This window comes from Aotus nancymaae, unplaced genomic scaffold (assembly GCF_030222135.1).
Source record: "Aotus nancymaae isolate 86718 unplaced genomic scaffold, 86718_ANA_hifiasm-v0.15.2.pri h1tg000108l, whole genome shotgun sequence".
Taxonomy (NCBI): domain Eukaryota; kingdom Metazoa; phylum Chordata; class Mammalia; order Primates; family Aotidae; genus Aotus; species Aotus nancymaae.
Window position 1 is genome coordinate 5,201,135 of NW_026988523.1, and position 20,394 is coordinate 5,221,528.

General features: G+C 38.3%; 1 protein-coding gene across 3 annotated transcripts in view; it reads left to right on the top strand.

The window, feature by feature from the left end:
* DNM3 (dynamin 3) overlaps positions 1–20,394 on the top strand; it is a 556,271-nt gene that overhangs the window by 440,995 nt on the left and 94,882 nt on the right. For all 3 annotated transcript variants that reach the window (XM_064370678.1, XM_012444437.2, XM_021668047.2), the window contains one exon: positions 5,493–5,604. In XM_064370678.1, the coding sequence (XP_064226748.1) occupies positions 5,493–5,604 (112 nt within the window). The remainder of the gene's footprint in view (positions 1–5,492; positions 5,605–20,394) is intronic.

The following is a 20,394-nucleotide window of genomic DNA, read 5'->3' on the forward strand; positions in this document are numbered from 1 at the left end:
TTCGAGACCAGCCTGGCCAACAATGTGAATCCCCGTCTATACTAATGCAAAAATTAGCTGGGCTTGGGTGGTGCGTGCCTGTAATCTCAGCTACTTGAGAGGCTGAGGCAGGAGAATCTTTGAACCTGGGAGGCGAAGGCTGCTGTGAGCTGAGATTGTGTCACTGCACTTTAGCCTGGGCAACAGAGTGAGACTCTATCTCAAAAAAAAAAAAAAAAAAAAAAAAAAAAAAAAAAAAAATGCGTCTTATTAATCTTGGTAGTGTTTCGTTAAATACTAACAGTTGGATTTTTCAATTCTTCCTGAGTTTATTTTGGTAATTTGTATTTTTAAAGCTATTGTTAATTTATTCTAGATTCTTAGTTTTTTGCCATAGGGTTGTATGTAATATTTTAATTTTTTCAACCCTTCTATATTTGTGGTTATTATCCTATTTTGTGATCTTGTATGCTTTTGTTTTCTCTCATTTCCCCCCTTAATTAGGATTATATTACCTATTGGTAAAGGGAAAATACTTGTGGGTATCCTTATCCTTTGTTATTTTTATATTTCCTATTTCCTCGATTTTGGCTTTAATCTGTGTTAATTCTCTCTGTTGGTTTATTTTGTTTTTTAAAAATCATTTTATAACTTCTGTAGATGAATACCAACCTTCTTCTCTAAATGATGAGCATATTTAAGGTCATACATTTTCCTACAGCCTTTACTCCTTTGGATATGAAGTGTTTATATCTTTATTGCTTTCTAAATAATTTTTACTTTTGGTTTCTTTTGTCATACAAGGTTTATCTGGGAGTATTTTTCTCACATTTTTCTTTTTTATGTCTTTTCTATTAGAACTTCATATGCCTCAGTGGTATCTTTTCTCCTTAATTCCACCTGATTATACTTTTGATGTACATATTTGCATCTTTCTAAATCTCAGGGAAAGTTTCTTTTTAAAAAAAAAATTGTCTTTTATCATTGTTTTTCTCCTTCTACCTTCCTTTCCTGGAACTTCTCTTGTTAACAAGTTCGACGTTCTGGGTCTTTCCCCCACACCGTCATCATTTCTCTCTTTGTACATTTTTTTTACTTCTATTAGATCTTCAAAGCCGCTAATTCTAGTCTCAACACTGATCAGCCTTTCTTGCTATTTATCTACTCAATGTTTTAATTTAAAAATCTGACTTTTTAGTTTTCAGAAGTCTTTTTTAATGCTCTTTGTGTGTGTCTTCAAGTCTTTATTTTCTTTTGTCTTCTGCTTCCCTCAAAGGTTCTCCTTCATTAATGGACTGCTGTGATTGCTTTCTTCATTCTTTCCCTCTCTGACTACTTGACTTCTTTAGGTGTCCTTTCATTTTTATTTGTTCATTATGGCCAAGTCCAATTGCTGGATGCTTTAAGTGGGCCAATCCCACAGGGTTGGAAGGCATAGACATCTCAGTTGTCATGGGCCAGTAATAGGCACCGCAGTGGAGGACTAGGGGGAGTCTTCTGCATTAGAGTAGAAAAAGCTCATCCCCTCCACCCCTTTTTAGGACCAGAGGGTCAGGCCCACTCAAAGGTCCTGCAATCATCAAAGACAGCTTGATCAAGAATCTGATGTCTGCTGGTTCTTGTCCTAAAGCTAGAAAGAGCCACAACAGATGTCTTGCTCACACCCTGTCTACTTGAGTGCCATCCTAATATCTGCTTGACTTGAGAAAAGAGGACCTGTTTGAACTGAATAAGAAGCAGAGAGGAAATGGAACATTCTTAAGCCATCATCTTCCCAGAATCCCCAGGGGACATAATGTTGAACATAAAAAAGTTACATTCCTCATTCTCTTGGAGTTTATGGGCTAATTAAGAAGGTAAACATTAATCAAATAACTAAATATAAAAGCAAGAGAGAAAGAAAAAAAGGAAAGACAGAAAGAAGAAAGAAAGAAGGATTAAAAGAAAAACACATCATTCTGAAATCACAACTGTGATGAGTGCCCCAAAGGTAAGGTAAATATAATAGAAAGGGGAAAAATGTATGACAGAGGAGCTGGCCTGGTAGCGCTGTCAGGAAAGTGATGCCTGACGAAGTGATGACTGAGTTGAAGTCCAAAGAAAGAGTAGGAATTAACTGTGCAAAGAGAGATGGAAAGAGAGCCGCAGGCAGAAAGCAGCATATTCAAAAGCATTGGAGTAAACGTGGCACATCTGACACGCTGGAGGAACTAAAGAAGGCCAAGGTGGCTGGGGCAGAAAGAGCAAAGTGTTCAAAGAAACTGGAGAGGAATGTAATGACTGACCAGACTCTGGGGGCTTTGTGGGCCAAGATGGGGAGTGTGGCCTTTTTCCTAATAGCAGGTTGCCATTGGAGTATCTTACTTGAGAAGATCATGAGGATTCAGTATAGATAACAAATTTATTTATTAATATCAACTTACTTTAATTTATATGTGCAGGTTTGTTACATGGGTATATCGTGTGACACTGAGGTTTGGGGTACAAATGATCCCATTACCCATTTAGTGAGCATAGTACCCAGTAGGTAGTTTTTCAACCCTTCTTCCCTTTTTCCTTTCCTATCTAGTAATCCCCAGTGTCTATTGTTCCCAACTTTATGTCTGTATGTGCTGAGTGTTTAGCTCCCACTTATAAGTGAGAACATGGAGTATTCGGTTTTCTGTTTCTGCATTAATATTATTAGGATAATGGCCTCTAACTCCATCCATGTTGTTGCAAAGGACACAATTTTGTTCTTTTTGTGGCTGCATAGTATTCCATGGTGTATATGTACCACATTTTCTTTATCGAGTCCACCATTAACAGACACGTAGGTTGATTCCATGTCTTTGTTATTGTGAAGAATGCTGCAATGAACAACAGGCACATGTGTCTTTTTGGCAGAATAATTTATTTTCCTTTGAGTATGCATACCCAATAATGGGCCAAATGATAGTTCTATTTTTAGTTCTTTGAGAAATCTACAAACTGCTTTCCACAGTGGCTAAACTAATTTACATTCCTACCAATAGCATAAAAATGTTCACAATTCTCCTCAGCCTTGCCAACATCTGTTATTTTTTGGGTTTTTAGTAGTAGCCATTCTGACTGGTGTAAGATGGTACCTCATCATGGTTTTGATTTGCATTTCTCTAATGATTGGTAATGTTGAGCATTTTTTCATGTTTTTTGGCTGCTTGTATGTCTTCTTTTGAAACGTGCCTATTCATGTTTTTTGCCTACTTTTTAATGGGGTCATTTGTTTTTCACTTATTGAATTATTTAAGTTGCTTATAAAATTTTGAATATTAGATCTTGGTTAAATGCATAGTTTATATTTTCTCCTATTCTGTTGTCTGTTTACTCTATTGATAGTTTCTTTTGTTGTCTACAAGATCTTTAATTAGGCTCCTCCTGTCAATTTTTATTTTTGTTGTAATTGCTTTTGAGAATTTAGTCATAAATTCTTGCCAAGGCCAAGTCCAGGAGGATATTTCCTAGATTTTCTTCTAAAGTCCCTCACCTACAACCATCTGATCTTTGGCAAAGTTGATAAAAATAAGCAATGGGGAAAGTACTCCCTATTCAATAAATGGTACTGGGATAACTGGCTATCCATATGCAAAAAAATGAAACTGGACCTTTACCTATCACCATATAAAAAATTAACTCAAGAGATGGATTAAAGACTTAAATGTAAGATGTAAAACTATACAAATCAGGCAGCAAGTTAAAAGAGGTCATGGGATGCTGGGAGACCAATGAGGAGGCTATTGTATAATAATAGTCCAAAAGAGAGGTGATTATACTAACAATTTAAAGAGGACACTTCTATGTGGTAAAATAGAAGGCGAGTGATAAAGACTGAAAGGCGTCCAAAAATGCCCCAAAGTATCTGAATTATACCACTAAAATGAGGACATTGGAAGAAGACCAAGTTGTAAATCACCAGTTAAGTTTTTCATGTCAAGGTTCCTTGGCAATACTCAAGAGCAGAAGTCAATAGGCAGTATGACTCAGGGGAGGGTCTAGACAGGAGATACAAAGACATGGGCCTTCTGAGTTTAGGTGGAAATGGAGGCTCTTAGGCATATGTGAGCACAGAGAGAATAAGGGAGAAGAAAGCTTGTTAATCTTGTATACTGCTAGTGTGTCTAAATTGGACTATCTTTTCTGAAAAAGTCATTGGGAATGTGTATTGTTTTAAGATTGATCATAACTTTAGGCTGGGAATGGTGGGTCACTCCTGTAATTCCAGGACTTTGGGAGGTCAAGGCAGGAGGGTAGCTTGAGTCCAGGAGTTTGTGACCAGCTTGGACAACAGTGAGACCTTGTCTCTACAAAAAATAAAAAAATTAGCTGGGTATGGTAGCACGCGCCTGTAGTCCCAGCTACACAGGAGGCTGAGGCGGAAGGATCACTTGAGCCCAGGAGTTTGAGGCTGCAGTGAGCTATGATTGTGCCACTGCACTCCAGCTCAGGCAACAGAGAGAGATCCTGTCTCTAAGAACAAAAACAAAAACAAAAAAACTTTAGATCCTGTAACTCTATTTATACAAATCCATCTTCAGAAAATAATAGTAGTAAATATGACAAATGCTCATGGATGAAAATATTTAATTATTATTTATGATAGCTAAACAAAAAGGAAAATGATTTGATTATCTAATATTGGGAGGTTAAATCATCATACATTTATATGAATGAATATTATGCTACTATAATCTGATGTTTATAAAAATTTAATTGTATAAGTAAATGATGATGATATAACAGTAGTGAAAAGTCAAGACACAAGATAGCAGAAAACTAGAGAGGAAGGGAGGGTGGGAGGGAGAGAAATAGAACCTCAACTATCTGAAAAATAGGTACAATTAAAGGGCATAAGAAAATAAGGTCTCTAAGCTGTGCAGCCTGGATGATTGTTATGATTTTAATTTGTTTCTCTAGTTTCCAAATGTATTGCATTTTATGTATTATCAGGAAAAGAAATATAAAATACTGTCCCAGTTATAAATATGCACTTCACTGGCATCTCACCCTACTAAACACTGGTTATCAGTCTTTCCTTTTCACAATTTAATGAGCATTTCTGTTTTGCATCTGGCATTGTCTTTTAGGCTTGTAAGATTATTGCCATGCATCTTAAAGTTTTATGAACTATTTAGTCATTTAAACTTATAAAATTGCTTCAGAGAATTGATCTCATTGCTGAGCAAGAGCAATTCCTTCCCCATAGCACAAGTTCCAATCAGTTCACACCCAGTGTAAAATATTGAAAACATTTGTATTTACTTTTTAATTTTGTAACAGTACAGATAATTCTGAGCTTTTTAATGTGATTTAAAAAAAAATTATAAATACATGTAGCAATTCACTAATTACTTTAAAGTATGATTTGTTTTTGTTTTCCTCCAGTGACTGTCAGAAACTATCCATTTGGATTGTCACTTATATCATCATCGTCTACAGCAACATAAAATTATTTTGAATTGGATTCAAACTAAAAGCATGATTTTTTTTAACTCCAGGAATGTATACAAAGACTATCGCTTCCTTGAGCTGGCATGTGATTCCCAGGAGGATGTCGACAGCTGGAAAGCATCTCTACTAAGAGCTGGGGTCTATCCTGACAAATCGGCTGTAAGTTGAATGTATCTTTTATTTTAAAAGTAATTATTAGCTATGTTTTAAAAAAATATTAATCATACTACATGTTGGAGAAACTAATTTTCTTACTGACTTAATTAATTTGGCACACTTTTAACTGGTACTTCATTTATTCTTTTTACATTTTTTTTTAACAATGTTTATTCTCCATTAGATTTCTATTTGAAGAAGTTTTTCAGTATATTTGTTAAATAAAATGTCCTACTCAGCCATAAAACATAATATATGCAATCTCAGACCAAGACAAAGTTTTTATTTTACTTTAAAATTTTGTTTTTCTCTATATGCTATTTCATACTTATGATGGTATTAATAATATAAGTATATCATCAGTCATAACACCAATATTTTGAATTGCTTAAAATATATTCATTTTAATAAAAATCTATCCCCTTTCATTATGTCTATATTCCCTGTATCCATAATTATATCTGTGTGCAAACTCTGTTTAATGTCATCATGAGTGTGAAAGAACCAAAATAAATATATTGCTATTCCCACTTATCTTTATTAATATGCTTCACGTGTCTTTAAGACACATCTCTTATTCAAGTTAGTAAACAGACCTTTTCTTTGTGTTCTTTGGAAAATGTAATATTACACAGACTAGTCTAAATTTAAACAGAAGTCTCACCCAACATATGTACACCCGCCATTAAACAGACTCTGCCACTGAGTGGACCTCTCTCCACTTGCTGCTTCCCCCTGAATCTCTAGATTGTCCAGATTTCTCCCCAGAAACAAAGTACTGAGACTAAGCCTTGGGGATTTAGTTCAGCTTAACTCCTGAGGTATCTACTTGGCTCTCAATCAATTTATAGGAATAATCATGCACGAGTTGGGTCCTTTTTGGCTTTAAAATAGGGAGAGAGGGCCGGGCGCGGTGGCTCACGCCTGTAATCCCAGCACTTTGGGAGGCCGAGGCGGGTGGATCACAAGGTCAAGAGATCGAGACCATCCTGGTCAACATGGTGAAACCCCGTCTCTACTAAAAATACAAAAAATTAGCTGGGCATGGTGGCGTGTGCCTGTAATCCCAGCTACTCAGGAGGCTGAGGCAGGAGAATTGCCTGAACCCAGGAGGCGGAGGTTGCGGTGAGCCGAGATCGCGCCATTGCACTCCAGCCTGGGTAACGAGAGCGAAACTCCGTCTCAAAAAAAAATAAATAAATAAAAATAGGGAGAGAGTCTTTTCAAGAGAAAGCCTGAGATATGGGTGAACATACGACAGTTAAGGCATTTCTAGGGGGATATCAGCCCTGACCACATTTCTGGAGTTATATTAAAATTTAACAGCGTTCCAAGAGTACAGGATTGAGGACTTGTACCAAAACGTTGTCCTCTTTGCTGTGACTCTAACTCACACGTAGACCTCCTTATGCCATTCCATGCTATACTTCCCTTCCTATACCTGTTCGGCACCTACAACAATGACCTCCCACAATATGCTTTGTGCCCTCCAAATGGAAGTTAAGCTAGATGCCATCCTGTCAATAGCCAGGAGTACAGAATCATTCATATATAATTTTCATGATTGTTGTCGGGTTATTCTTCTGTTGTATGCATAGATATTTGCATTGATATGCACCACTCTAAAGACTACATGTGAGAAGTCATTAAAAATCAGAGTACCACTTTTACTTTTGTTTTTGACTCTCCTACTATTACTCTTTCCTATCCATTGATGGTAGTGTGTTTACTTTCACAAATGTTCTATATTAAAAATGCACATACACCGAATTTTTTATTAATTCATTCCACACAAACCTTTGGAGCATATGCTTTTTGCCAGGTGCCATTCTAGGCCCTGGTGATACAGAAGTGAACAATAAGCAATAAGGTCCAGCCTCTCTGGAGCAGACATTAAACAAGGGGGTGAGTAACGATCATTGTGCACCATTATTTAAGACAGTGATAAGTTCTATAAAATGTTAAGTAAGCTAAAGAGACAGACAGTGAGAGTAAGGGGCATGCGAGTTTTATTTTAGTCAAGGTGATGAGGGAAGCCCTCTTTGAAGAGTTAACATTTGAGTAGGCGCCTCACAAGTGCAAAACCAAGCTCAGTGTCTTAGATGAGCAGCAAGGCAGTGTGTCTGGAACATCATGAGGGAAGAAAAAGATGGTAGTTGGCTAACAAAGAAAGGGGTCAGGGGCCAGGTGACATAGGCCTTGAAGGAAAGAGCGAGTCTTTTGAATTTTATTCTGAGTGAGATGGAAGCCACTACTAGGTTTCAAGTCACTTAGTGACATGATAAGGTTTATGTTTCTAAAAGCTCATTATGGCTGGAATGATGAGAGATAGTAGAGCATGTGGGTTCAAGCATGGGCTGTGGTGTCACACCCCCTATATTTATATTACAGGTGCTTACTTCCAAGCTGCAAGGTCTTGGGCAGGTTACCTAGCCTTTCCACATTTCAAGATTCTAATTTCTGAGATGAAGATAACAGTGGTCTTTTATAGGGCAATTGATAGGATTAAATGAGACAATTTAGGGAAAGCATCGAACAGGGCAGGTACAAGTAGGCACTATATTTTCATTTATAATAATAATTACTATGATTCTCATTATGATCATTTTCATCAAAACTACTTTCTTTAACAGCTAAGGGAAGGTTGAAATACTGTGAATATTATTATGTAGCCCAGTGAGATTATAAATACTTTGTTATTGTCTATCTTCCAAATATGCTTGTACATTTGGTTATATATCAATGTGTGTGTGTATGTGTATGTGTGTCTTCCTTACCATGCAACTATATTGTTTGTGAAAATGTTTTGTTAAGTCATGATTTTGTATATTAAACCTATTTTAAATGCACTAGACAAGTTTTCTATTTAAACAAAAATAATGCTTTAGCCAGGCACAGTGGCACACACCTGTGGTCCCAGCTACAAGGGAAGCTAGGAGGATTGCTTGAGCCTAGGAGGTCCAGGCTACAGTGCTTATTCCACCACACTCCAGCCTGGGTGATAGAGTGATACTATGACCCCAAAACAAAACTTTATAATGAATCTCTTATGAGGTAATAACTGTCCTAGAAAAATCAAAGTTATTCATCTCCCAGTAAACTGGCTGGATTTTTATGTTACCATAGCTCTACATCAAAAAGACAAAGAAATATTTTCTATTTTTAATTAGAATACTCAATTTTAAGCAAATCTAGAGACATACTACACAATCTGGTTTGATTCTTTTATATAATTTTTATTTGTTTATAAACACATATTTGGTATAATTGCTTAGAAGATCAAGACAAAGGAATTTTTACTACATAGCAAAGGCAACACAGGAAATTAAATTGAGCAGTATGTGATGATGTTGCCTTTTCTCAGCTTTTATCATAAACAATATTTGTATTGCTTATGCACCATGTAGTCCTACAGGTCATATTACATAATTGTTTGACTTTCAGACATTTAAATGGCAGCTAATTGATGAAATTAACTAGAATGCTTATCTAAAGTTTCTATTTTGTGACCACTCACTTATATTTGGGGGAAGGAAATTATTTTTAGTTAGTAATTCCTAATTTAGAAAGACAGCGAACACAAAATAACCTAATAACAGATGCCTCCTTCTACGTAAATTTTTAGAATGTCTAAGTAGTGTGATTTTGCTTTCATATCAATAAACCATTGAGTCTACACATCAGTCAATTGCTACCCTAATAATGAAACATTTATGTGTCATGCATGGATATGAGTCTAAACTTAAAAAGTTCTGCTTTCTGCACAAGAGACCTCTATTTTGACTGGAAAGAAATTTCCATATAGATCTTTTTTTTTTTAAATGTGTAAGTTTGACATCATTAGATAAATAGCCATAACCCAAATTTGAATGAAATGCTGTTTTGGACAAATTTTATTTTCTAGTGGGGTTATATATGCATGCTTTTTAAAATAATATTCTCACTATATGTTTTTCTCCATCACATCCAAGTGATGGAATGGTTTTCTGTCACTTGTGTCACAATGTTCTGCTCCCCTGTTTGTTTTGCTTTTTATTTATCTTGGGGTTTTCTAAAAATGTTCTTTCTTTCCTTCCCTTCCATCTCCTTTCCTCCCTTCTTTCTCTCCTTTCATCCATCATTATTAAAGTGGGCTCTAGAGATTCAAAGATTAAAAAGATGAAATTCCTACTTAATAGGAATTTGAAGCCTAATGAAAGAGAACGGTGGAAATAAATACTCTACAATGTGTTAAAACTACAGTGGATATCTGTATAAAATACAACAGCCCTACTATTTTTCCACATGGATTTTCTAATTACTTTTATGCTCTTTCACTTTTCTAGATCCAAAGCAAAATGTAGACTTTTGGTCTGAGCAGTGGCATATATGACCCTAAAATGGAAATTAGGAGTCCTGGATTCAGGCTACTGACTTACTCTGTGAATTTAAACATAACTTCCTCTGAGCCACAGATTTAGCATTCTACCACTTGATATTTCTGAGCAGCCACAATATTTTAAAACTATATTTAAATCTGAATTTGAATTTAGCAGAATTTTATTTCTTCCATTTCTATTTTCTGTGGTCACTAAATTGAAATTACAACCATTGTAAAATTTGATATCATTAAGAAAATATGTAGGACTCCATCCAGTTTCAAAGTAAAGACATCTCTAATGTAATTAATAGTTATTTTCACTGATGCGACTGAAATACAATTAATCTGTATTGTGTTTGTGTGTGTGTGTGTGTGTGTGTGTATTAGTAGTATGAGGCTATAATTAGATAACTTTTTTTTTGTTTTTGTTTTTTGTTGTTGTTGTTGTTGTTTTTTTTGTTTTTGTTTTTTTTTTGAGACTGAGTTTCGCTCGTTACCCAGGCTGGAGTGCAATGGCGCGATCTCGGCTCACCGCAACCTCCGCCTCCTGGGTTCAGGCAATTCTCCTGCCTCAGCCTCCTGAGTAGCTGGGATTACAGGCATGCGCCACCATGCCCAGCTAATTTTTTGTATTAGTAGAGACGGGGTTTCACCATGTTGACCAGGATGGTCTCGATCTTTTGACCTCGTGATCCACCCGCCTTGGCCTCCCAAAGTGCTGGGATTACAGGCTTGATCCACTGCGCCCGGCCTTAGACAACTTTTAAAAGATTATTTTATTGACACATGTACATAAATTTTTCCTACATATATGATTATAAATAAATATGAATTTGATTAAATATTTAAAGGACATGATATAACAAACAACTGACTTTTCTGGCACAGTTGACTTACAATATTTAAATTATATAAATTATCTAATATATATAATATATAATATATATAAATTTTATATAAATTATATAAAACATGAAGGAATTCCAAATTTAAGTTCCTTGAAATATAGTGTGTGCCATGGAATAAGGAAGACTCTAAGTCAAATCCACTCACGTTTGAATCCTGAGCCTGCCTTTTACTAGCCATGTGGCTCAGGCAACTTACTTAACTTTCCAATTGTTAATTCTTCTATAAACTCAGAATAATGTCTTCCTCAGAGTGATTTTATAGGATTAAATGAAGGTTCTTCTGTATCACAACTAGTTCAGTGGCTTCAACTGGGTGAATGAGTTCAATGTCTCCTAGGCTTTATGTATTTATTGTTTATATTTTTTATTATACTTTAAGTTCTGGGATACATGGGCAGAACTTGCAGGTTTGTTACATAGGTATACATGTGCCATGGTGGTTTGCTGCACCCATCAATTCATCATCTACATTAGGTATTTCTCCTAATGCTACCCCTCCCCTAGCCCCCCACTCCCTGCTATCCCTCCCCTAGCCCCTCACCCCCAACAGGCCCTAGTGTGTGATGTTTCCCTCCCTGTTTACACTGTTGGTGGGAGTGTCAACCATTGTGGAAGACAGTATGGTGATTCCTCAAGAATCTAGAACCAGAAATACCATTTGACCCAGCAATCCCATTACTGGGTATATACCCAGAGGATTATAAATCATTCTACTATAAAGATACATGCACACATGTTTATTGCAGCACTATATACAATAGCAAAAATGTGGAACCAACCCAAATGCCCACCAATGATAGACTGGATAAAGAAAATATGGCACATATACACCATGGAATACTATGCAGCCATGAAGAAGGATGAGTTCATGTCTTTTGCAGGGACATGAATGAAACTGGAAACCATCATTCTCAGCAAGCTAACACAGGAACAGAAAACTAAACACTGCATGTTCTCACACATAAGTGGGGGTAGAACAACGATATATTTATGATTTAAAATCATTATGTCCATGAAGTTGTAATTCCCAATTAAGTATTGCTTCCCTTCCCTTAGGAAACTTGGGATTTGGGTGTGTGAAGGAGAATTTCCTGTCTGTTGGCTGAGCAAACCGAGTTGTTTAAAGGGAGATCTGATGCACCCTGGGGGGACAGGCCAGCCTCCATCAGTCAGTCAGGAGTGAGCAGAGAGGCTGTCAGGAGCTGAGAATTCACAAGTCTACTCTCAGACGCCTGCCTACTTGTCGGAAGTCTGAAACAATGTCCTGGAAACAAATTTGGTGCAAATCCAGTTTTGCATATTTACCAAGTCTGACACCTCAGAGCTTTTAAAGAGGTTTTATTAGCTATACATGTAAGTGGTCTTCCCCTATCATATATTTTTCTTAAGAAATTAAAAATGGGTCTCAAGCAAGATGGCCGAATAGGAACAGCTCTGGAGTACAGTTCCCAGTAAGAACAATGCAGAGCGTGAGTGATGACTGCATTTCCAAACAAGTTTTTACTGCCCATAGACCAGGAGATTCCCGGGCTGAAAAGCGCCATGAGTTTCCAGCACAGCTGTTTCAGCCAGCACAGCAGATCTCTGCAAAAAAACTCACACAAATCTGGGCGACCGTTTCAACTGGTGCCTGGAACACCTGGGAGACAGAACTGCCCATTCAACTGAAAAAAAGGGGCTGAAACAGGAAGCCAGGTGATTTAGCTCAGCGGTTCTCACCCCACAAAGACCAGCAATCTGAAATGCTCTGGATTGAGAGTTTTGCAGCAAGCACAGTTGGACCCAGTACGGTCCAGCTCTGTGGGGGGAAGGACATACACCATTACCGAGGCAGTCCACCACTACCAAGGCAGTCTGCCATTACCGAGGCAGTCTGCCATTACCGAGGCAGTCTGCCATTACCGAGGCAGTCCGCCATTACTGAGGCAGTCTGCCATTACCGAGGCAGTCCGCCATTACTGAGGCAGTCTGCCATTATAGAGGTAGTCCACCATTACCGAAGCAGACTGTCATTACTGAGGCAGTTCTAACTATACTTCTGTAAACAAAACCACAAGGAAGTTTCCACAGCAGCTGGATAGAGCCCACGGCAGCTCAGCAACACCTCTGCTGGAAGACTGTGACTAGGCTACTCCTTGCTGGGTAGGACATCTCTGAAAAAAGGCAGCAGCATGTCAGGAACTTATAAATAAAGCCCCACCTTCCCAGGATAGAGCACCTGGGAAAAAAGGTGGTCATGAGTTCTACTGCAGCAGACTTAAATGTACCTGCCCAGTAGCTCTGAACAGAACAATGGAGCTCTCAGCTCAGCACCTGAGCTCCTATAAGGGACAGACTGTTTCCTCAAGCAGCTCCCTGAGCTCTGTATATCCAAAGAGACAACTCATGAAGGGAGCTCAGGCTGACATCTGGCAGGCATCCTTCTGGGATGAAGATAACAGAAGAAGAAACTGGCAGCAACCCTTACTGTTCTACAGCTGCCACAGGTGATCCCCAGGCAAGCAGGGTCTGGAGTGGACCTCTAGCAGTCCTACAGCAGAGGAGTCTGTTAGAAGGAAAACTAAGAAACAGAAAGAAATAACTTCAACATCAACGAAAAGGACATCCACTTAGAGACCCCATCTGAAAGTCACCAACTACAAAGAACACAGGTAGATAAATCCACAAAGATGGGAAGAAACCAATGCAAAAAGGATGAAAACACCAAAAAACCAGAACACCTCTCCTCCTCCAAGGGATTACAACTCCCCACTAGCAAGGGAATACAACTCCTCACCAGCAAGGGAACAAAGATGGATGGAGAACAAGTCTGATGAATTGACAGAAACAGGCTTCAGAAGGTGGGTAATAACAAACTTCTCTGAGCTAAAAGAACATGTTCTAACCCAATGCAAAGAAAGTAAGAACCTTGAAAAAGGTTTGATGAAATGCTAACAAGAATAAACAGCTTAGAGAAGAATATCAATGACTTGATGGAGCTGAAAAACACAACATGAGAACTTCACGAAGCATACACAAATTTCAATAGCCAAATTGACCAAGCAGAAGAAAGGATATCAGAGATTGAAGATCAACTCAATGAAATAAAACAAGAAAGCAAGATAAGAGAAAAAAGAGTGAAAAGAAATGCACAAAGTGACCAAGAAATATGGGATTATGTGAAAAGACCTAGTCTACATTTGATAGTGTACCTGAATGTGATGGAGAGAATGAATCGAAGCTGGAAAACACTCTTCAGGATATTATGCAGGAGGACTTCCTCAACCTAGCACAGCAGACCAACATTCAAGTCCAGGAAATACAGAGAACACCACAAAGATATTCCTCAAGAAGAGCAACCCCAAGGCATATAATCGTCAGATTCACAGGGTTGAAATGAAGGAAAAAATGCTAAGGGCAGCCAGAGAGAAAGGTCAGGTTACCCACAAGGGAAGCCCATCAGACTCACAGCGGATCTCTTAGCAGAAACCCTACAAGGCAGAAGAGAGTGGGGGCCAATAATCAACATCCTTAAAGAAAAGAACTTTCACCTAGAGTTTCATATCCAGCCAAACTAAGCTTCATAAGTGAAGGAGAAATAAAATCCTTTATGAACAAGCAATTGCTGAGAGATTTCGTCACCACCAGACCTGCCTTATAAGAGTTCCTGAAAGAATCACTAAACATAGAAAGGAACAATCAGTACCAGCCACTCAAAAAACGTACCAGATGGTAAAGACCCGTTGACACAATGAAGAAACTGTGTCAACTAATGGGAAAAATAACCAGCTAGCATCAAAATGGCAGGATCAAATTCACACATAACAATATTAACCTTAAATGTAAATGGGCTAAATGCCTCAATCAAAAGACACAGACTGGCAAGCTGGATAAAAAGTCAAAACCCATTGGTGTGCTGTATTCAGAAAACCCATCTCCCATGCAAGGACACACAAAGGCTCAAAATAAAGGGATGGAAGAAGATTTACCAAGCAAATGGAAAGCAAAAATAAGCAGAAGTTGCAATCCCAGTCTCTGATAAAATAGACATTAAACCAAAAGAGAAAAGGAAGGGCATTACGTAATGGTAAATCAATGCAACAAGAAGAGCTAACGATCCTAAATATATATGCACCCCATACAGGAGCACCCAGATACATAAAGCCAGTTCTTAACAACCTACAAAGAGACTTAGACTCCCACATGATAATAGTGGGAGACTTTAACACTCCACTGTCAATATTAGACAGATCAATGAGACAGAAAATTAACAAGGATATCCAGGACTTGAACTCAGATCTGGACCAAGCAAACCTAACAGACATCTACGGGACTTTCAACACCAAATCCACAGAACATACATTCTTCTCAGCACCACGTCACAGTTACTCTAAATTGACCACATAATTGAAAGTAAATCAATCCTCACCAAATGCAAAAGAATGGAAATCATAACAAACAGTCTCTCAGACCACAGTGCAATCAAATTAGAACTCAGAATTCAGAAACTAACTCAGCAGTGCACAATTTCATGGAAACTGAAAAACAGGCTCTTGAATGTTGACTGGATAAACAATGAAATGAAGGCAGAAATAAAGATGTTCTTCAAAACCAACAAGAATGAAGACACAACATACCAGAATCTCTGGGACACATTTAAAGCAGTGTCTAGAGGGAAATTTATAGCAATAAATGCCCACATGAGAAACAAGGGAAGATCTAAAATTGACTACCTATCATCAAAATTGAAAGAGCTAGAGGAGCAAGATCAAAAAACTCAAAAGCTAGCAGAAGACAAGAATAACTAAAATCAGAGCAGAACTGAAGGGGATAGAGACACAAAAAACCCTTCAAAAAATCAGTAAGTCCAGGAGCTGGTTTTTTGAAAAGATCAACAAAAAAGACAGACCACTAGCTAGATTAATAAAAAAGAAGAGAGAAGAATCAAATAGATGCAATAAAAAGCAATAAAGGGGATATCACCACTGATTCCACAGAAATGCAAACTACCATCAGAGATTAATACAGACAACTCTATGCACATAAACCAGTAAACCTGGAAGAAATGGATAAATTCCTGCACACTTGCACACTCCCAAGCCTAAACTAGGAAGACGTTGAAACCCTGTATAGACCAATAACAAGGGTTGAAGTTGAGGCAGCTGTTAATAGCCTACCAACCAAAAAAAGCCCAGGTCCCAGATGGGTTCACAGCCGAATTCTACCAGACATACAAAGAAGAGCTGGTACCACTCCTTCTGAAACTCTTCCAACTCTTCCAAACAATCCAAAAAGAGGGAATCCTCCCCAATTCTTTTTATGAGACCATCATCCTGATACCAAAACCCGGCAGAGACGCAACAACAACAAAAAACTTCAGACCAATATCCATGATGAACATAGATGCAAAAATCTTCAATAAAATACTGGCAAACCGATTGCAACAGCACATCAAAAAGCTTATCCATCACTATCAAGTAGGCTTCATCCCAGATATGCAAGGCTGGTTCAACATACGCAGGTCTATAAACACAATCCACTACATGAACAGAACCAAAGACAAAAACCACATGATTATCTCAATAGATGCAGAGAAGACCTTTGACAAAATTCATCAGCCCTTTATGCTAAAAACTCTCAATAAAATAGGTATTGATGGAATGTATCTCAAAATAATAAAAGCTATTTATAACAAACCAATAGCCAATATCATACTGAATGGGCAAAAACTGGAAGCATTCCCTTTGAAATCTGGCACTAGACATGGATGCCCTCTCTCACCACTTCTAGGCAATATAGTATTGGAAGTTTTAGCCAGAGCAATCAGGCAAGAAAAAGAAATAAAGGATATTCAATAGGAAAAGAGGGAGTCAAATTGTCTCTATTTGCAGACAACATAATTATATATTTAGAAGACCCCATCATCTCAGCCCAAAATCTCCTTCAGCAACTTCAGCAAAGTCTCAGGATACAAAACCAATGTGCAGAAATCACAAGCATTCCTGTACACCAATAACAGACTAACAGAGAGTCAAATCATAAGTGAATGCCCATTCACAATTGCTACAAAGAGAATAAAATACCTAAGAATACAACTAACAAAGGATGTAAAGGACCTCTTCAAGGAGAACTACAAACCACTGCTCAATGAAATAGGAGAGGACACAAACAGATGTAGAAACATTCTATGCTCATGGTTAGGAAGAATCAGAATTAAAATGGCCGTACTGCCAAAAGTAATTTATAGGTTCAACGCTATCCCATCAAGCTACCAATGACCCTCTTCACAGAACTGGAAAAAAACTCCTTAAACTGCATATGGAGTCAAAAGAGAGTCTGCATAGCCAAGACAATCCTAAGCAAAAAGAACAAAGTTAGAGGCATCATACTACCTGACTTCAAACTATACTACAAGGCTACAGTAATCAAAACAGCATGGTACTGGTACCAAAACAGAGATACAGGCCAATGGAACAGAACAGAGGTCTTGGAGGCAATGCCACACATCAACAACCATCTGATTTTTGACAGATCTGACAAATACAAGCAATGGGGAAAGGATTCCCTGTTTAATAAATGGTGTTGGGAAAACTGGCTAGCCATGTGCAGAAAGCAGAAACTGGACCCCTTCCTGACACCTCACACTAAAATTAACTCCAAATGGATTAAAGACTTAAACATAAGACCTAACACCTGAGAATCCTAGAAGAAAACCTTGGCAAAACCATTCAGGACATAGGCATAGGCAATGACTTCATGGCTAAAACACCAAAAGCATTAGCAGCAAAAGTCAAAAAAGATAAATGGGGTCTAATTAAACTCCAGCACTTCTGTGCAGTGAAAGAAACAATCATTAGATTGAACCAGCAACCAACAGAATGGGAAAAAAATTTTGCAATCTACCCATCTGACAAGGGGCTAATATCCAGAATCTACAAAGAACTAAAATAGATTTACAAGAAAAAAACAAGCAACCTCATTCAAAAGTGGGTGAAGGATATGAACAGACACTTTTCAAAAGAAGACATATATGAGGCCAACAAACATGAAAAAATGCTCATCATCACTGGTCATTAGAGAAATGCAAATCAAAACCACATTGAGATACCATCTCACACCAGTTAGAATGGTGATCATTAAAAAATCTGGAGACAACAGATGTTGTAGAGGATGTGGAGAAATAGGAACACTTTTACACTGTTGGTGGGAGTGTAAATTAGTTCAACCATTGTGGAAGACAGTGTGGCGATTCCCCAAGGACCTAGAAATAGAAATTCCATTTGACCCAGTAATCCCATTACTGGGTATATATCCAGAGGATTATAAGTCACTCTATTATAAAGACACATGCACATGTATGTTCATTGAGGCACTGTTTACAATATCAAAGACCTGGAACCAACCCAAATGCCCATCGATGATAGACTGGTCAAGGAAAATGTGGCACATATACATCATGGAATCCTATGCAGCCATAAAAAACGATGAGTTCGTGTCGTGTTAAACAATGAGAACACATGTACACAGGGAGGGGAGCATCACACACTGAGGGCTGTTGGGTGGACTAGGGGAGGGACAGCAGGGGATAGGGAGGTTGGGGAGGGATAACATGGGGAGAAATGCCAGATATAGGTGATGGGGATGGAGACAGCAAACCACATTGCCATGTATGTACCTATGCAACAATCCTGCATGATCTGCACATGTATCCCTGAATCTAAAGTGCAAGTATATATATATATATAATGAATTAATCTTAAAAAAAAAAAAAGATTAAAAATAGGCCGGGCGCGGTGGCTCAAGCCTGTAATCCCAGCACTTTGGGAGGCCGAGGCGGGTGGATCACGAGGTCAAGAGATCGAGACCATCCTGGTCAACATTGTGAAACCCCGTCTCTACTAATACAAAAAAATTAGCTGGGCATGGTGGCGCGTGCCTGTAATCCCAGCTACTCAGGAGGCTGAGGCAGGAGAATTGCCTGAACCCAGGAGGCGGAGGTTGCGGTGAGCCGAGATCGCGCCATTGCACTCCAGCCTGGGTAACAAGAGCGAAACTCCGTCTCAAAAAAAAAAAAAAAAAAAAAAAAAAAATGATGGCAGAAGGTGAATCACCCTGAAACTTCACTATTCCTTCCAAACTGTGGACTCTCCCAGCCATAATTGATACTTTTAGGTCTGCTTTGCAGATTGAAACCACTTTACAATGAAGTCCTTTTGAAACTGCAGAAATTCCTCCTGGACAAACTCTGAAAGTGAATTTTTCTCTGTGTCAAATAACAGGAGAAAAAGTCTCTGTGTCATTGTAGGAGAAAGAGCAGAATGGCCACAGACCTGCATAAATATTTATTAAAGTGGCAATAACCCCTCATATGCATTTTTTCAGCAGTCTCACATTACAAAACTTAAAATGCCCAGTTCTTAACCCCCTCACACATAACTTTGTTCTTAGCATTTTCAGCAGAACTTACAAGAGCTACATGGCTGATTCTGAAGAGTCATAGTTTTTCTTCAATGAAGTGCTTTCAGGGATCTAAACATAAATTGCTGCCACACAGAGTAGTGAAGGGAATTGTAAAGCATTTACATTTCACCATTCATGACTGTTACGCCTCTCTCAGAATAGACAGTTGGGAAATGATTGAATGAAACAAGAAATGGCCAAGCCACACCACGTCCTCCACTGTGTGTTTCTTGTATTTAAGGATTAAGGCCTCCTACTCTGTGACATCATTGTTGCCACTACAAACAGAACCATCTGCCATCGAGTGGGGAAGCCAGTCATTCCCTAATGTGCAAAAATACTTGGTTGAACTCCTGAAACTTATTTGGTAGATCAAAAGCAGCACTGCTGAGGAATGCAATAAACTCCATCTGTTTGAGGTATTTTCAGCAATATTGCATTTTTTTTCGGAGAACCAGGGTCCCATTATTCTCTGAAATAGACTTTTACTCCCGATAAAATTCCCAGTGGGGATCTTTATTGCCTTATTGAACAGTTGGCATCACTTTTAAAAATGACTCTTTTTTTCCCCTTCATTCATTCTTATGCTATTATTTATGTCTCAGAAAAACCAGTATGTTAACGGTTATATCATGGCAAGTCACATTGCCAAGAAGCTTCTCTTCACTATTTTATCAGTGTCTTTAAATTTGTGTTTTCTTTAGTAAATATGACGGCCTCTGGATTAGGCATTTCCCTGGAGTCACCAATTGGCATTATTTTCCAGAAAACACACTCTCGTGGGATCATTGCCTCACCACTCTCCAGAAAATATCTGCATATATTATTTCCCCCTCCGCATCCTCAACTTAAAACTAAATGCCAGATCTGCACCCTGACCTGTGACTCCGCCCTGTTCTAGGTCTCCACAGATGCACACACTTTACTCACAGCTCTCTTCAACCCTGTGTCTCAGCGAGAAATTCCTTCTGGGCCCCTTGTGAGAAAAGTTCAGATCTGTTCTCGGCCCATATCCCATCACATCTCCCCCACAGGATCTGACCTTGTGAGGACTTGGGCTGCCCCGGGAGTAATGAATCACTGTCT